The 15,816-nt window shown below is 54.0% G+C and overlaps 7 protein-coding genes across 7 annotated transcripts; 3 read left to right on the plus strand and 4 right to left on the minus strand.

Annotated features, from left to right (window-relative positions):
• Positions 1–746: 746 nt before the first annotated feature.
• On the minus strand, positions 747–2,270 carry MYCGRDRAFT_94392 (uncharacterized protein; the record flags this gene model as incomplete). The annotated part of the gene is made up of 2 exons (XM_003851156.1): positions 747–1,201; positions 1,808–2,270. The coding sequence occupies 2 exons, from the start codon at positions 2,268–2,270 to the stop codon at positions 747–749; spliced, it is 918 nt and encodes a 305-aa protein (XP_003851204.1).
• A 945-nt stretch (positions 2,271–3,215) lies between these two features.
• Positions 3,216–4,225, plus strand: MYCGRDRAFT_110144 (uncharacterized protein; the record flags this gene model as incomplete). The annotated part of the gene is made up of 2 exons (XM_003850614.1): positions 3,216–3,914; positions 4,213–4,225. The coding sequence occupies 2 exons, from the start codon at positions 3,259–3,261 to the stop codon at positions 4,223–4,225; spliced, it is 669 nt and encodes a 222-aa protein (XP_003850662.1).
• Positions 4,226–4,703: 478 nt separating this feature from the next.
• On the minus strand, positions 4,704–6,104 carry MYCGRDRAFT_94394 (uncharacterized protein; the record flags this gene model as incomplete). Its single annotated transcript, XM_003851155.1, has 6 exons — positions 4,704–5,092; positions 5,145–5,203; positions 5,259–5,326; positions 5,385–5,702; positions 5,761–5,892; positions 5,949–6,104. The coding sequence occupies 6 exons, from the start codon at positions 6,102–6,104 to the stop codon at positions 4,704–4,706; spliced, it is 1,122 nt and encodes a 373-aa protein (XP_003851203.1).
• Positions 6,105–7,037: 933 nt separating this feature from the next.
• Positions 7,038–7,647, plus strand: MYCGRDRAFT_28858 (uncharacterized protein; the record flags this gene model as incomplete). The annotated part of the gene is made up of 2 exons (XM_003850615.1): positions 7,038–7,226; positions 7,465–7,647. Coding segments are annotated over 2 exons (372 nt in total), but the record flags the coding sequence as incomplete, so codon positions are not given.
• Positions 7,648–9,084: 1,437 nt separating this feature from the next.
• On the plus strand, positions 9,085–9,931 carry MYCGRDRAFT_94396 (uncharacterized protein; the record flags this gene model as incomplete). The annotated part of the gene is made up of 5 exons (XM_003850616.1): positions 9,085–9,292; positions 9,397–9,483; positions 9,551–9,681; positions 9,739–9,781; positions 9,843–9,931. 5 exons carry the CDS (start codon positions 9,085–9,087, stop codon positions 9,929–9,931), a joined length of 558 nt encoding a protein of 185 aa, XP_003850664.1.
• Positions 9,932–10,683: 752 nt separating this feature from the next.
• On the minus strand, positions 10,684–11,034 carry MYCGRDRAFT_94397 (uncharacterized protein; the record flags this gene model as incomplete). The annotated part of the gene is made up of 1 exon (XM_003851154.1): positions 10,684–11,034. One exon carries the CDS (start codon positions 11,032–11,034, stop codon positions 10,684–10,686), a length of 351 nt encoding a protein of 116 aa, XP_003851202.1.
• Positions 11,035–13,212: 2,178 nt separating this feature from the next.
• On the minus strand, positions 13,213–14,853 carry MYCGRDRAFT_110145 (uncharacterized protein; the record flags this gene model as incomplete). Its single annotated transcript, XM_003851153.1, has 3 exons — positions 13,213–13,488; positions 13,576–13,893; positions 13,951–14,853. 3 exons carry the CDS (start codon positions 14,851–14,853, stop codon positions 13,213–13,215), a joined length of 1,497 nt encoding a protein of 498 aa, XP_003851201.1.
• Positions 14,854–15,816: the final 963 nt, after the last annotated feature.

Genomic DNA, 15,816 nt, shown 5'->3' on the forward strand with positions numbered 1-15,816 from the left:
CGGTGAAAAGTCACGGTATGGGTGGAGCCTTCAGGTTACTCCAACTGCGCATTGGTGCATGAAATCCTCCGTTTTGAAACGAGATGTTGGTTCCTTCGCGGCGAACCGTATGCCGCATGATCGACGGCGTCCGACCAACAGGCAGGGTGCGCCTTCACGAGGCGCAAGGAAGGCGGCGAAGCAAGCCTCAATGATGCATTGCTGCAGGTCACAAACGCATGGACTTCCTCAATTGCATTGATCGGGCGGCAAGCTGAAGCAGTTGCGTCCTTCGAGGTCCGCCACGACATTGACGAGAGCTGAGCTCATTTGGCATGATGGAGTCAGTGACGTCGAATGATCCGATGCGCGTGATGAGCGATGGAAGAATAGAATGACCATGGGGTGCTGCGGTCGAGGCGCAACTCATACCCCTGTAACCGAACTCGTCCGTGGCTTGGCAATCCTTCTCCCTTTGTTGCTGCCTTCCGTCCGGACCAACTCCATCAAAGTTGCAAACACTTCTGCTTCTTCATCTCGATAACCACAACCACAATCAAGATCAGGATCATGACAACTTCCATGATGCATCATCGCGCAGACCGATCCCGCCCACACCTCAGCGTTTCTTTGATCGCGCCCCAAACCGAACTTGATCTGAACGGTCAACACCCGTTCCATCTACGACTCTCGGTGGTCTTGCAAGCAGAAGGCCCTGTATTGCTTTATACAGCCGACACATTCCTCTCACCACAGGCCGCACTCCGTCAAGGCGGCTTAAACTTCTCGCGCACATCATCAACGAGCCCTTCGGACAAACAGCCACTGCCCCGCAGTACAGTGAACGTGAACCGAGGATCTGGAACATCTCGACCCGCAGATCCATCGCATTTTCTGATTCTGGAGCCCGAAAAGCCGAAAGTAATCGAGATTCCGTTTGGCAGCCACAAGGAGTTGACGTCCGCAAGCTTCGATGTTCGGTTCTGGACCACGACTTCAGCCTTTGCGGCGGGAGAGACATACGAAGTTTCCATGCCGTCCACTTGTAAGGTGACTTGGTGGCGATGGACCAGTCCGGAGGAGTCGAAACCCGGCGACGCTTCCAGCTTGTTGCCGGGGTATGAAGCGCATGGCGTCGTGGACTCTTCGCAGTCGTGGTGGAGCGGGACCGGAGACGGCGAAGGCGAAGGTGTTCCGGTTCTCCCAAATGATGAGCAAATGCCTATCATTCCAAGCGGTGGCAGCGTTAGCTTCACTTGTGTTGGAAAGCGGATGGAGCCGCCAGGTCATGCTACTGCTTCAAACTGAAAGCAGCGCAGGGGCGCTGAAGCTGTAAGCGCCGATGTGATTGCGACATGGACACGAAGCGCGCACAGCAGTCATCGGTGTGCTTGCGGGTGCGAGACTCTGTCCACTCATGAAGCAGATAAGTCCAGCTAGAGGTGGTTTGCTAGTTCTGCAGCTTCAGCCCTCTCGCTTGGGTTCTAAATGAGCATCTTGCCAATGAAGTCTACAAAGCCCGCACTGTCTTTCGCGTCCATGAAGCAAGCGGGCTCCTGCAGCCTACGTTTAGCTGGCACGAGCTCTGGATGTAGAAATCCACCTGCGAATCGTCAACAGCGGTCGCCAATTCTACGCAAGGCATCTGCAAAACACACCGGTTTCACAGCTTTCAACAGCCTAGCTTGATAAGCAAAGCGGCATTGAGAGGATGCACCGTCATCGCACTTCGCCATAACGCTACCAATCCCATCAAGCCTTGCCACATTCACACAATTGGATCCAACCTTGAAGTGCCGCTAGTAGCCATCCACCTGCACAATCGTACCATCCGTCGAGGTCCAATCAATCGTGTGAGTGCCTGCGATCCAGACATTGCACTCGGGAAATCTACCAGTCGCATCCTTGAAGTAGTAATCATAGGTCTGACCGGTCTTGAATTCGAACGTGTAAAAGTTGTCCACCCACTCTGATTTGTAGATTTGGTGCCACGTGATTCCAGTCTGGCGCTGGCAGTCGTCGGATGGAGTGCCGTGTTCGCCAGGGCGCCATGTCTCAGAGCCGAGGTCATAATGGAGTTCTGGGCCATGGCTCATGAGCAGGCCGTTCTTTTCAGCCTCGATTCTTTCGGCTTCGGCCTTCTCCTTCGCTTTCTTCTCGGCATCGGCGGAGCCTCTCGGACGACCAATCTTGCATTTGCTGCCGTCCTCCAGCGGGTATTCATGGTCCTCCAGTTCGTTATTCTTGGAGACTGAGGGCGACTTGTCGTCAATGGGTCCGAGCGAGGCCATGTTGTTCTGTGTAAGGCTGATTCGTAATGGGCGATGCTGCTGTGCCAAGGGGATGCCGGGCTGTGTATCCTGCGAAGAGGTTATGGAGTAGAGACTGAGAGGAGATACATGGCAGGTTTATATGCGAAGGCTGATAGCTCCGAAGCGACAAAACTGCAGCCCGCGAGCTCGGCCACGCGTCTTCAGCTCTCTGGTCGTGATCTGCTGATAGAATGCTTGCCAGCCAGCAACGGAAAGCATTTCAGCTAGCCACGAGCGAAGAGCTCTTCCTGTGCGAATGGCTTCCTGCACGTTCAACTCGCGGAGGGAGGAAGCCTGCATGACTAGATGCATGCATACCACCCCTCCGGCCAATATGGCAGCAAGAGCTCATCAGGAGAGCGATGTGGCTGGCTGAAGAGTCCATCAATTCAGCTCCTGTCATTCACACCTGATGCCTGAGGCAGCAAGCGCTTAGTCATGACGACAGCTTAGGTAAGGTAAATTCTCCAGTCCTTCACGCCGGGCACCTCACGTTCTTTTCATCTCTCCTCCGTACACTCTTGAACATCGATTCTGCATTGAACAGAAATCTGGTCGCTTACATGCGATGCTTTTCGACAAGGACTCAACAAGGCTGAGTATCTGCGGGGTATGTCAATTCTCTGATGAGAAGCGATATGTCCCTGCAGATGCACATGGGACAGACTTCGAGACCTCTCGCTTAAGCTGTATACTCATTGGTTGGTCTTTTCGCGAATCCGCGCGCATTGATTCTTGAGCAGCTTCTCGGACCAACCTTCACTTGAGCAGTGCTCCTCACGACTACGTACCTGAGCAGGAAGACAGTTATGGCCTGATCGCTGCATCTTGGCCAAGGCGGCCTCTGTTCGTGTCGCGATGTATATGATCACTCATGGCCACGATAAATGGCCTACCGGCTTCAACGACTTCTCTTGCACAAGCGGATCTCGAGTACGTCCTATTGTAGCGTGCAAGATCCCACGAAATGGCTTCCCCTTTGCATCTGGCACTCCTCGCTTTGATATTCGCAACGCAAGCCGATGGAAGGCGAGGTGGCGGCGGTGGGAGCGGTAGGAGCGGTGGAGACGGAGATGGAGGCGGAGGCGGAGGCGGAGCTGGTGGAGGTGGTGATGCCTTGATCGACTACACCAAGGATTGCAAAGCTGCCCAGGCGGCGCAGACGCAAGATCTCTATCTCATGCCAGGATCGTACTACTCTGGTCCACTTACCATCACGCACAAGGTCGACTTCAATTCCGCTGCTGCAGATACTTCTTGCAGCAATAACGACCAGCAGACGAAGCAGTATGTCTACGACGCCATACTCGCTGTCGGCCCTGTCCGCGACGGAAATGATACAGCAGATGTCTTCTGGGGCCTTCAAGCTTATCCTCCTGTGCAGCCTGTGCCGAGCGATGCAAGGAATGAATTCGTGCGCATCCGAAGCGCACGCTACGGCCAGGAAGAGCGGGAGAGAAAAGGCCTTCGATTCTATTATCCCTATCTGTCAGGCGATGAAAGTGCTCTCGCGGTCCCGTGGAACGAGAGCTCTCGACAGTACTGGAATATGTCACTGTCTCCGACAACGTTGAGTGTCCCTAATGGCACCGTGGCTGTGGACAGCTGGAACATATCCGCGACGTACGTCCGGTACCCAGAGGCTATTCCACCAGGAAGATACGACACCTACCAGCCCTACTATCCGCACAATCTCGTCACGCTGTCCGATATTTGCTACTCGGAACGTGACAATGGTGCATACCCAGGAGATATAGAACAACCAAGCTCATCGCCTTACAATACAGGTGGCGATGTGATGGCGCCGGTCATGTTCTTGCAATTCGGCGCATCGATTCAGATGTCCGGCGTTGGCACCGATCATGTCTCGCTGCGACTCACTGGAGGTCGAGTCATGCAGCAGCTTGCTCGTGTCCACCAGGCTTATCGCATGAAAGTCTCATACTGTAGCTACAACGAGTATGGCGCTTGGCCTTGGCGCTCGCTGTCAACCCTGGACAATCCGAAGATCTACGTTGCCGGCGAACCGGACTTTCCTGGCAATAATGGTAAACAGAACCTCACTGTCAGCATCGAAATGAGTTTCGAAGGCATGCGGAACGTATCGGCGAGCACAAAGTTCCAAGCTGAGAGATCCACACTCGAGAGTGGGCCTCAGTGGTCGATCGGAAGCGGCAGACTCAGGGTTTCTGGGAGTCTGCTGACATGGTGCCTCGCCCTGGCCATGCTTCGGATTATTGCAGCGTTTCAGTGGCTGCAAAGCTCGCTACACGACCTCTTCGAGCAGAAGCGAGATTGCAAGGCTTCTGCGAGACATTGCAGCTTTGATACATCTTGACGATATTGTACACCTAGCAGCAGCTTGGGCCAAAGCAGCAGCAATGTCGACGGAATGCCCCTTCAATCGGTCACTCATGCCTTCTCTTCCTCTGTTCCAATGCGATCAAGCTGAGTCTGACAGTGCAAGCTCTTGAAGCTATCGATGGTGACGTGCGGCTCCCTCTTGATTCCAAACAGCGTCCTCGAGCTAGCCGCCGAACTCGCGCCCGCACTGCGCTCCACGTCCGAAGCATCCTTGCTGCCATTGGACTTGGATCTGGAGGTGCGAGTCATACGCGAAAGGACGCCGAGGCCAAGCGATTTGCGGAAACGGCTGCTTAGCACTATTCGGCGGATGGCGGGCAGGCAGACCGCGATGAGCGCGATGGTAGTCTCAATCATGGTCCAGAAGACTTCATTGCCGACTATGCCGAGGATGTCGTAAATTGGGAGACCCATGACGGATGTTCGGTTCATCATTTCTGTGAGGAGCGGTCAGTGGGTTTGATGAGGGGGGATTAGTGAGTTGCTCACGGGAAGGTATGCTGGTTTGAATGAAGATAGTCATTCTCACGAAGGCAGCTGCTGTGGCACTGCAAGTGTGTTAGCAGGTGCGGACTCTTTGATTGAGAAGGCGATTGCACTGACATTCCGCCGAGCAGGAAGCAGCCTGCGAGAGACAACTTCTTCGAAGTGGAGAGTTTAAGAACGAAGATCTGCAGCGGATATCAGCATTGCATGATGAGAAAGTTTTGCCAGTGAAAGGATCCTAACCCATGGAATCGGCAAGACCAAGACAAACAAATCTAGGCAAGCATCGAGGATTGTGTAAATGATGGTCGGCAAGAATCCGAATGGACACTGTTCCGCTATCTCTCCCAGCGACTTCCAGTTGGCATCGAATTGCAGTCCACAATCGAACAGCAGGCCGAAGAAGAAGGCCAGCGTCCAGCCTGCCACCACGCCGATCAGGATCCAACTGACAATGTTGAATGACTGATATGAGGCGAAGAAGCGACGATAAAGAAAAAGAATTGCCAGGCGCACGCAACCGAGGACGAGAGGTTGTAAGAAGAATGTCACCCAGAACACCTGTTCATCGGTCAATTGGCCGCCGACTCAAGCTCAACCAGGCCATCAGAGCACTTACTTTTCCCATCACTACCCAAGCTGGACCGGCCGTCGTGTACCACGTCTCTGCTTCCGCTGGACCAGAATGGCCGCCCACTGACCCCATCGCGGCACCCCAAATAATGATGCCGGCGATTGGATACGCCAGGACCTAAGTCTTGTCAGCTGTGTTCTTCAAGATTGGAAAGGCAGCCGACTCGGACTCACCAAAGCGGCCACGCAAAAATAGTCATCGATCTTCCATCGATGCAAGAGTGTATCTCCTCGGTCGGCTTTCAACAGACGGAGAGCTACAGCGAGGGTGGCGAGGACGGTGAGGATGGACGTGAGGGCAATTACGCTGGCCTCATTGATGAGCAACATCTTGCCGACCTCTGACTGCACGGAGTATGTCAGGGATCAGAAGGAAAGGTAAGATGTGCAGGGAACCAAGTGAAAGCAATGCTGATGAACCCAGAACCACACGCTCTGACCACTGAGATCTTATAAATTCTTGATTGAATCTAAGAGGTTTCTGGAGACACCCAAGGAATCGACGGCGGTGAGGAAAGTGGCCAGAACACCCGATCTGTAGGTCACGCGTGGCTTGTAGTGACACGGCCTACAAAACGCGGGAACCTTGTCATGGTGCCAGGTCGAGACGACATGGATATGGTATATCAGTATCGTGTTATGAGTAGACGGGACATGGTGGGGTGGGGGCCGTGATCGCACGGCTGATGTGCATGGCCCTGACTCGCCTTGCGCCATGGTTTCGGAGCTGAACCCCAGGTTTTACGGCCACGACACGGCGTTTCGCATAACAATTGCATATGGCATGAGAGCCCTTTGATGATGAGCGAGTACAGGACCTTATCTTCGGCATCACAGAAGTCGATGGTTCGACTCGCGAAACATACACGACCATCTTACGTGATGGAGGACCAAAATCCGACCTCATGTCGCTTATCAGAAGACATGCAAGAGAAGGCGCAACTCCTCCGCGACAACGACATGATCGAACCAGCGCTCGTCCACACGGAAAGAACAGTATCCGGTGGACTGAAAACAAGACGAAAAGATCTCACGATCGTTCTCCTACTGGCATCGAACCTCCTGTCCTTCATGCTGCTCCTTGGTTTACCACGCCTCTGGTCTCACCTGCCTCCTACCACTCCTGACCCTACCAGCACCTCAAACGCCTCAAACATGTTCTCCCCGGCCCCCACAATCGGTATGCAGCTCCCTGACACCTCTTCACCTGCCAAGCTGGAGCTTGCGCTGACAGCAAGCCACGGTCCAGCCCTCGTGTCGGAGTTACCCACACATCCGGTGCAGTTTCATTGGAGTACTGCTTACAGTTCTCCCGACGACTCGGAAGCAGACGATCTGTGGAATGCGATCGATACCGCTCATGGCTATATCGCTGTTGAGCATGAATGGGCGCGAGAAAGGGGTTGGATGGCGAGTATGCCTGTGCCGGGAGATGAGACGAAGGCGCTCTACGTTCTGGAGGGCTATCATCAGTTCCATTGTTTGGTGGGCTTTTCTGCGAGACTGGAGTTGTTGGTTTGCTAATGGAGGAGTTAGAAAATCGTAAGGACAGTGTTTCTTCAAAGCATCGCAGGCAAGGAGTTGAGCTATCCGGTGCAGCATGCAAGGCACTGCTTTGACTACTTTCGCCAGGTAAACTCCTCGTCCGAGCCTCGTAATTATCTCCCTCTCGCTGACATTGACGCCCAAGTTTATCCAATGCCACGCCGACCCTACGCCACTTTATACTTTGGGCAGGCATACCTCAGGCGACGGCCAGTGGCACATGTGCAAAGACTGGAATGCTTTGCGCGACTACGCCACCGAGAACAGTGCATGCTTCCGCGATCGTGTTGGTAATGAGAGCTTGAGGGAGCAATTCGGGAACTGTGAGGGGCTGGAAAACGATGGTGTCATTGCATGATCTGTTCAGACGCTGCTTTGAGCGCTGACATGACTGAAGAATCGCGAATCACGGTGTTCGACCTTGAAGCCGACCATCGGACCAGTCTTCCTCGGCCTCGTTGGTCAAGAACTTGTGGCGCCTCAGAGTCGCAGATTGTTAGCGTGTGCACAACATACGCATCAGCGTCTGTCATGGTCAGTGCCGCCATGTGCGTGACAGATGCTGCGATTCGGAACTTCGCCGATGGAAGGCAAACACGTCGACTCTCCTCTGCGATCTGGAGAAGGAATGATGGAACCGGTCAAGGATCAGCCATCGACAAGCCAATCCGGGCATCGGTTCGGTGCCGGAGACATGGAAGGGCTGTCTTTCTGTCTGTCGTTGACGTCGAGTCTTTGGATCTGTGGGGCCTTGTCGCAGATCAGAGGCTCGCCATCGAGCGGGTCATCATTTCGCACATGGTGCCCTTCGATCGCATGGCCTTGGATTCGAGTCAACACAGGCTGTCTTGGGATTCGGCGTTCCAATAATCTTCGAACATAATTCTCCAATAGCTACTGTCGGACTTTGCCGAAAGCAATTATCTGCAAGCGTCGGATAAAGCCTTCATGCACAATCCATATTTGGCGTCTGTACGGAGCCTTGAGAACATGCTTTTGCCCCTGAGTCAGTCGGCTGATGAAACGGCCACGGCAGGCACATGACGCCGAATTCGCAACTCTGCACGCGACACGCGAGGCACGCTGATATTCTTCACAGCGCCAACTAAGGTCTTCGGGTCAGAACTTCTAGACCACGCCACGAAAATTTGTCTGCTGCCGACAACAAAGAGAAATTTCTTGTTCCCGTTCGGCACCCAGACCGTTCGCTAAAGCCTCAGGCCGGAGCACACATCCCATTCCGGCCCCAACTGACAGGCGTTTGAGATGGTCCTCACTCTCGTCCAGGTTCCGGCCACCTCGAAGCACCGTCCACGACTCAAACCTCCAGCCGATGCTCAGCTCATTATCGGAATCCGCGACCATCGCCTCGTGGGCAACGTTTTATGACACATTCAGCCCACCACGTGGCTGAAGGACCACGTACAAGCCTAAGTTTGCTGCTGCCACTACTCCATATCGAACCACGCTATACCAAGATTCCAATGCGCGGAACTTGCGCCATCCGGGAAGGCGCAGACGTCAGTCGGCCGTGGGGCCAGAAGCTCAGAACAACCAGGCCGTTTCATCAGAGAACAAGGTTGGGGTTGTATATAGCGTGGGAAATTTCCTGCCCGTGTGTGGTGTACTTTTCCTCAACCTAACAGCATTGGTCTCGGACCTTCCTGTCAGTCCATCACACCCTTCCATCCCTCCTCCAGCACTCTCTCTCCCCAGAGACTCCCTGTCGAACCTTGTCCCGTGCCCTTGGCTCTTCTACCTCGCGATGGTCTGCTCTGGCCTCATTGTCGCTTTGCTGAGCACGGTCATCACTCTCTCTGCTTTCGCAGCTCCAACAGCAGGACTGGTATCAAGCCTCTCATCCACTCTGTTTTCAACGACAAGCGGACTAATGGGAATCTCGAAGCAGAAGTCTCCGGGCTCCGCCAGCTTTCCTCAGGTGATGAGAGGACCTGCAGGCTCGGCCGTGGGTAGTACGTTCAACGAAGTGACGGCTCCTCTCCTTGGAATAGGTACGTTGCTGCTATTGTGCGCCGTCCTTTTTCGATGGAATCGTTGGCTAACGTAGCTCTCACAGTTGAGTGCTTCTGCAACAAAGCGAGCAAATGCACCATCACGTTGAGTGGTGGCATCACCGACATTCTTGGCAATGGAGCGGACTACAGTATGTCTTGCTTGCGGCAGCTATCCCTTCGCGCTTCCATCGACAGTACGCTGATCATCGTCTGTAGAGGGCAATCTCACCATCTCAGGCTGGATTCAGGATGGCCACGCCTGGGCTTCTACGGACTCCTACGGTCAAGCAGCGGCGCCGTTCACTCTCAAATGCAATGCCATAGGAGACGTCTGCTCGACTACAATGGTAAGTGCTCATGGCGTACGAGCGCTACGGTCTCGTGGTCGCTAACACACTCAACAGGCTGGAAACTTGACTCAGGTCTTTGACAATGGGGAGGCTATGGGTGAGTTCAAGTCTTTTTCTCCAAATCATAAGTTATACATTTACTGACTCTGAAATGTTAGAACTCTGGGGCTGGCTGACACCTTCTGGGAAATGTGACAAAGGCGTCTGCACAGGGGAGATCAAAGCTCTTGGTGATCCAGGATACTAGACACTGCTGCGCGCATCGGGGGAGAGGCTCTACAGACCCGTAATACCAACGACACAGGAAGTCTCTGGGGAGACCTCGGGAACCGGGAAGAGATGTTCATACGATAATGGGGGATGGAGTGGCTGGCGGGAAGGAGATGGAGGACAGAAGTGTGTGTCGATTGACACACGACATGGTTGTCCCTTTTCCACTCAAGAGCATCCAGCAGGAATCAGCTTCCCGGCCGAGTTGGGCCTTCAATGTGAATATTACATACATGTATTTATATACCAAGCGTCATTGTGTAACGCACGGCCGCATATAGAGAACAACCTGGAGTACGTTAGCTGAAACTCCGGCTCGAAACAACCTGGACTGTACAGATTGTTTCAAGCCGATGTCTCATGCCTCTATAGCGCTCTTGAGATGAGCTGATGCCGTGTCTCGAGCACTGCGGCTTGGGACCATCCTCAGCTCTTGTCGGGCTTCACGCCATGCTTCGTGGTCTTCTCCAAGGTCTGCGATTGCTGCCTCAGGCATGAAAACTACCTCAAGTCGTCTCGCCTTTCCCACGTTCATGCCGGGTGTGCTTTCCCCTCCATTTCTTCGTCTTATCCCGTCGAAGGTAAGATTGACGATCAACTGTCATGCATCGAACCATACATCCAGTGCTCTCTTGCTAGCGGTGTATCTCGAATGTCTTCGTCCACCGCCACAGCCGACAGCTCCAAAATACCACCAGTATGGTCGGGCAGAACGATTCGCCCGTTGTTCTATCCTCGCTCGAATGGCCTTGCTGCGCCAATGTACAGGACGACTGTGGCCACGAAGTGGTGGAGATGTACCATCCAGACGCTACCCGTATGCAGGCATACAAGCTGAGCAGCGATTCCCGTGGCAATGATGACGAACACCTCGAAACGGTCCAAAGGCGTCAGTGCGGGATCCTGTCCGGCGCGGATGCAGTAGAAGCAGGCGGCGAACATGTATAGGCTTGTGAGTCGCTGGGGAAGAGGCGTGCCGGTGAAGTGATCGCCGAATTGGGTGAGCAAGACGCATGCCAGAATGATCAGGCCGCCTTGCCAGGTTGAAGGACGATCCCGTTGCGAGGTATTGGGTGGCATCGTGTCCGTCGAGCTGAAATGGTGATTGATCGATCGTAAGGTGACCGGCTGCGAGACTTCGCATTGATGGATTCGAATTCCCAAAAAACTGGATGAACGGGATCTGTCTGCTCCTGAGGGAATCAGGTGTCCCGTGCCTTTCTTGCGCAGTCCTCCGCGTTCTGCTATGGAAAGAGGGCGGGCTCAAAGACAAAGTCGAACGCAATGCTTCTTCAAGTTCACAGGTCTTGGGTAACTTTGGATGCGGTGAAGCTAAAGATGTCTTAGATGCCGATCACAGACAGAGCTTCTCCCAACTCCAAGCTTCACCCACGGACCCTACTTCGCTACGGTCTACATGCCGAGATTCTTCAGCGAAGTAGAAGCGTATAACCACTTGTATCCGGCTTGGCTACGGATGACGTCCGAAGAGAAGTACGCTTCTATGCTATCTCAGCGATCGGCAGGGCAGCACACCTATACGAGCATTCCCGAGGGCGGGAAATTCTCTCCTCGACCACTCGTGGCTTCAACGTGCTGTTTGTCGATCTGACATCTCTTTCCGCTTACGGAAATGCGAATCTAGGTACCATCCATTGCTGGTCCAGGCTCCGAACGTCATGCTTTGATACCAAAGGATCGGCCAAAGCCGCGCTGAGCTCCTTCTCTTGCCCAAATGTCGAAGAATATGATGGCGAGTCACTTGGGGTCCACTCCGGAGAGATGCTGTCAAAACGCGTGTCCCTGTTGCCGGTCTAGTCTCTTGAGACTCCCTTGTCTACCGGCGAGGTGTTCTGACAACTCGACTCCAGACTCACGGCTACAGGGTGCCGCCGTGTCTTTCAATTCGACCAACGATCTCTGGCATGAACCTCCGGACCCTTACGCTTGCCCGTCTGTTGACGGATCGCCATGTCATACTTTATCCTAGCACCGCGCTCATTGACAGACAGCGCAAGAAGATGAAGAGATCCTTCAATCCAATGATGTCGAATCCCTCGTGCCATGCCGCTCGATCCGTCCTACCAGCTGGTCAAGGAGACGAGTCAAGAGGATGTATAAGACAAGGCCAACATTCAACTCGGTCCATCACGCCAACAGACAATCATACAGTCGATTCCCACAGCCTTGTCCAGACTTGCAATCATGCGTCCCTCTAGCGCTTCCATCTTCGCCATCTCCGCCCTGGCTTACCAGAGGGCCAAAGCCATCGCCATGCCTTCCTCCGAATTCACCATGGGCATGAAATCTCCCGACCACTTTGCCTCCATGGACATCACCGACGGCATTCCAACCGGCCCTCCAGTCGACTTGACCAACGAGGATCCAGCTCTCCCCCTCGAGGCCCGCAAGAACGTCAACTACTGCATCAGAGATCCCGCGCGCTCCGGCGTGTGTGTCTCGCCATCGGCGGAGCGGTAGCCATGATCGGCACCCAGATCGGCGTTTCGTTCAAGAGCGCCTCCGACTCCCACGACTGCTCGACGCACAACGGCCACGTCGACAACGTCACCTTGGTCGACCTACGCCACGGGCAAGCAACAACTGCGACACAACGGCGAAACTGGAGACCATCGCTGGCGCGATCGATGTGGTACCTTCGCAGTCAGAACGACGCTGTCTGTGGGACGCACTGCGTCAAGCTCACCCACGGGGGGTACGTGGACTGGGTATGTCACGATCGCTCCGCGCAGGGAACAAGCTTGGACGGCTATTTATTGTGGGACTGCGAGCCAGTTTGGGGCAGTGTGGAAGCGGAGGTGGAGGTGACGATCACAACTGATGAAAATTGGCTTTGGAGATGTGAGGTTACGGACGAGATATTGGAGTGCGTATCACGACCGTGCCTGATGAGGTAGCGGCAGCCAGACTGAGCAAATTTGGTGTACCTACGTCCTCCAGATTTGCTTGGAATAGAGAGGCTGACCTTATGATCATATGCATTTCCTCTACGTATCGATGTGGACTCTCGTAATCGAAAGCGAGCTTGGTGACGAGATATGTGTGCTTGACTAGCCTCGATAGCGAAGGAGATGTCTCGAAAGGGGGACTCGTTGCTAACACGATGGACATTCTTTGCTCAGTCTTCCTGCTAACCACTGTCATTTCGATATCCGAGGAAGCATCGCGTTGAAAGAAGAAGAAGAATCAACACAAGCAAAACCTTACCCTGTCGACGCCTCCCCTTCCCATTTCTACCTACTCAAAGCTAAAATACTTCGTCAACCCCATGACATTATTCGGATCCCACTTCCCCTTCAACTCCCTCAACCTCGCCAAATTCTCCGCACCAAACAACCTCTCCGACGGAATTTCGTTCAACGCATAATTCGGATACAACAGCATGTCGTCGATTTGCTGACCTTCTTGCCGCGCCGCGTTGGCGATCATTTCGCAGGATTCGAGCAGAGCAGCGCGCCAAAAGTCGTCTTCGAGGGGGTTTTGCCAGCCGAAGAAGAGGTAGAGGGGGAGTTCCTGGTGAATGTTAGCTGTCTCTGCAAAACACAACAGCGGGAGACAAGCGGGTTGTGCCACGCCTTCTACCAGGGAGTGACGACTTACATTCTTCTCATGCCGCCACGCCGCATCTTTCGCGTACTGCGAGTACGGCTCAAACGGCTCAACGTCAATACTGAGGAACGTCCCAGCGTGCGCGGGCGCTTTGCGACTCCAAAATTCCGACTGGTTCTTGACCTGCGCCAAGACATTGGGCGTGATTTTCTGCAAGCTGGCGGTGTTGAAGGCGCCTCGCTGGTTACCTGCCAACCTGGATATGCTTTGGCTCTTGATGAATTCGTTGAAGGACTGCTTTTTGTAGTTGGAGGTGGCGTTGAACATGGAGAAGGGGTCGCCTTCGGGGATGCCGTCGTAGTATGCGAGCTGTTGAGGTGAATGTCAGTTTTCGATGGGATTGTGGTACGGCAAGTTCGGACTTACGACGGTGGTAAAGGGTACACCAAGCACCCAGTTGACGGTCGGGATGATGGACGCTTTGGGATCCTTGACGTTGTTGGAGAAGTCGGCGATGGCGTCGAGCACCTCCTGGCTGGGCGGTCCCGCGAAGAACTTCAAGCCGCCGTAGATTTGTGGGGGACGAGGGAAGGCTTTGAGTCGGAAGTTGTAGATGACACCGAATTGGTTGCCACCGCCTTTGATCGCCCAGAAGAGGTCGCTGCTGGACGTCTCCGAGGCTTCGGTGATTGTGCCGTCGGGCAGCACTATGCTTGCGGAAATCAATGTGTCGCCAGTGAGACCGTACTGATTCGTGAGCCAGGAGTACCCTCCACCGCCGGTGAGGAACCCTCCAATCCCTGGTCCGGGAACACGACCACCGAGGACATTCACCGTCGAGCTGTCCAGCTTCTCGAATACATCAGCCCAGCTGATCCCGCCTCCAATGTCCACATACGAGTTATCTCCCGACACGGTCACGTCCTGGAAGCCATGCATGGAGATATGAATTCCAGCCGTCGACGAGAAGCCTGGGTTCGAAGCATGACCGGAACATTCAACCGCAAACGGCGTGCGATGCTTTGCGATGATCTTGATCGCGCCGGCCAAATCTTGCGCGGTGTGAGGCGTATATACGCAAGCGGAGGCATGGCTGGACGAGAGGAGGTAGTGTGCGTTGTCCGTGGTGAAGGGCAAGAAGACGACGTCGCTCTTGGAGGACTCCTTCTTCAATTTGAGCAATTCGGTGCAAGCGTCCAATGAGGACGTGTTGAATTTCTTCTCTACTGCGTGGAGAAGATCCGAGCCGAGATGTTTGAACGGATTGCCGGGCTCGGCGCTTACGAGAGCGAGGCCGCCGATTGTGGCTCCTAGACGTAGGAGATGCATGGCTAAATGGGCGACGAGAGCAGATGGTAAGCGAGCGAAAGAAGCGAGCGAATGAATGAAGCGGCAAGTTGAGGGAGATCAAAGTGTTGTATGTACAAGCCGGATTAGTAGAATGAACGGGAGAGTCTCCGGTGTCTCGTATCCTATCGAATTAGATATGGCGGACCTGTCTCGTGTGCCGACCGTGAGATCGGCAACTATTCGGCAAGGCAGATCCCGGAAAGATCTCGAGCAGTCGAGTGCCGTGTTGATTTGTGAAGGGGTTGCTGGCGTCCATGTGTGAATATTTCCTTTCTCCAAAATTCCGTGGGCCGAACACAACCCTACACGCCAATGTGTCCATCCATACAGGCAAATGACACCACCAGCAAGCTCCAGCACGAATTCAGCCAAGGATTGATCTCGCGGGATCCGGTGAACCAGCGCTGAAGATGGATGGACAAGACGCCCAACAGAAGTCGCGCAAAGAGAACATCGCCAAGGAATACTGAAGACGATTTGCCGGCGTGCTTGAGATGTCCCGCGCGAAATAAGATGGTAGGGAGGCAGTGGCCTGCCAGGAGAGCCGCGGTGGTAAGGATGGCGGCCACGGCAGAGTTCACTGACCATGCCCGTGCGCTGAATCATTGAGTCGTCGAGAAGTGCCCTGAAGGACGGCAAGGTGTACAATTTAGTCATATTATTGCGGCCTCAGGCATTCAACAAACTTTCCGTTCCGCCTGTCTTCAATCACAAGGTACCAGGTATGGTGATGACATTAGACATTACTCTTCGTCCTAAGGCGAGTGCACGTTGCGGCCTATCTAACAGACTAAAGAAGATTCCCGCTCAGACGTAGATTTTGCATTAGATCTAGATAAGAGAGAGAGAGGGCGAAATCTTCAATGTAGCGGTGGTATAATTCCCCCCAAATGCAATCCAAAGGAAAATGTCAGGGACACGCCATGTGTCGTTGAGAGAAAA

This window comes from Zymoseptoria tritici, chromosome 7 (assembly GCF_000219625.1).
Source record: "Zymoseptoria tritici IPO323 chromosome 7, whole genome shotgun sequence".
NCBI lineage: Eukaryota > Fungi > Ascomycota > Dothideomycetes > Mycosphaerellales > Mycosphaerellaceae > Zymoseptoria > Zymoseptoria tritici.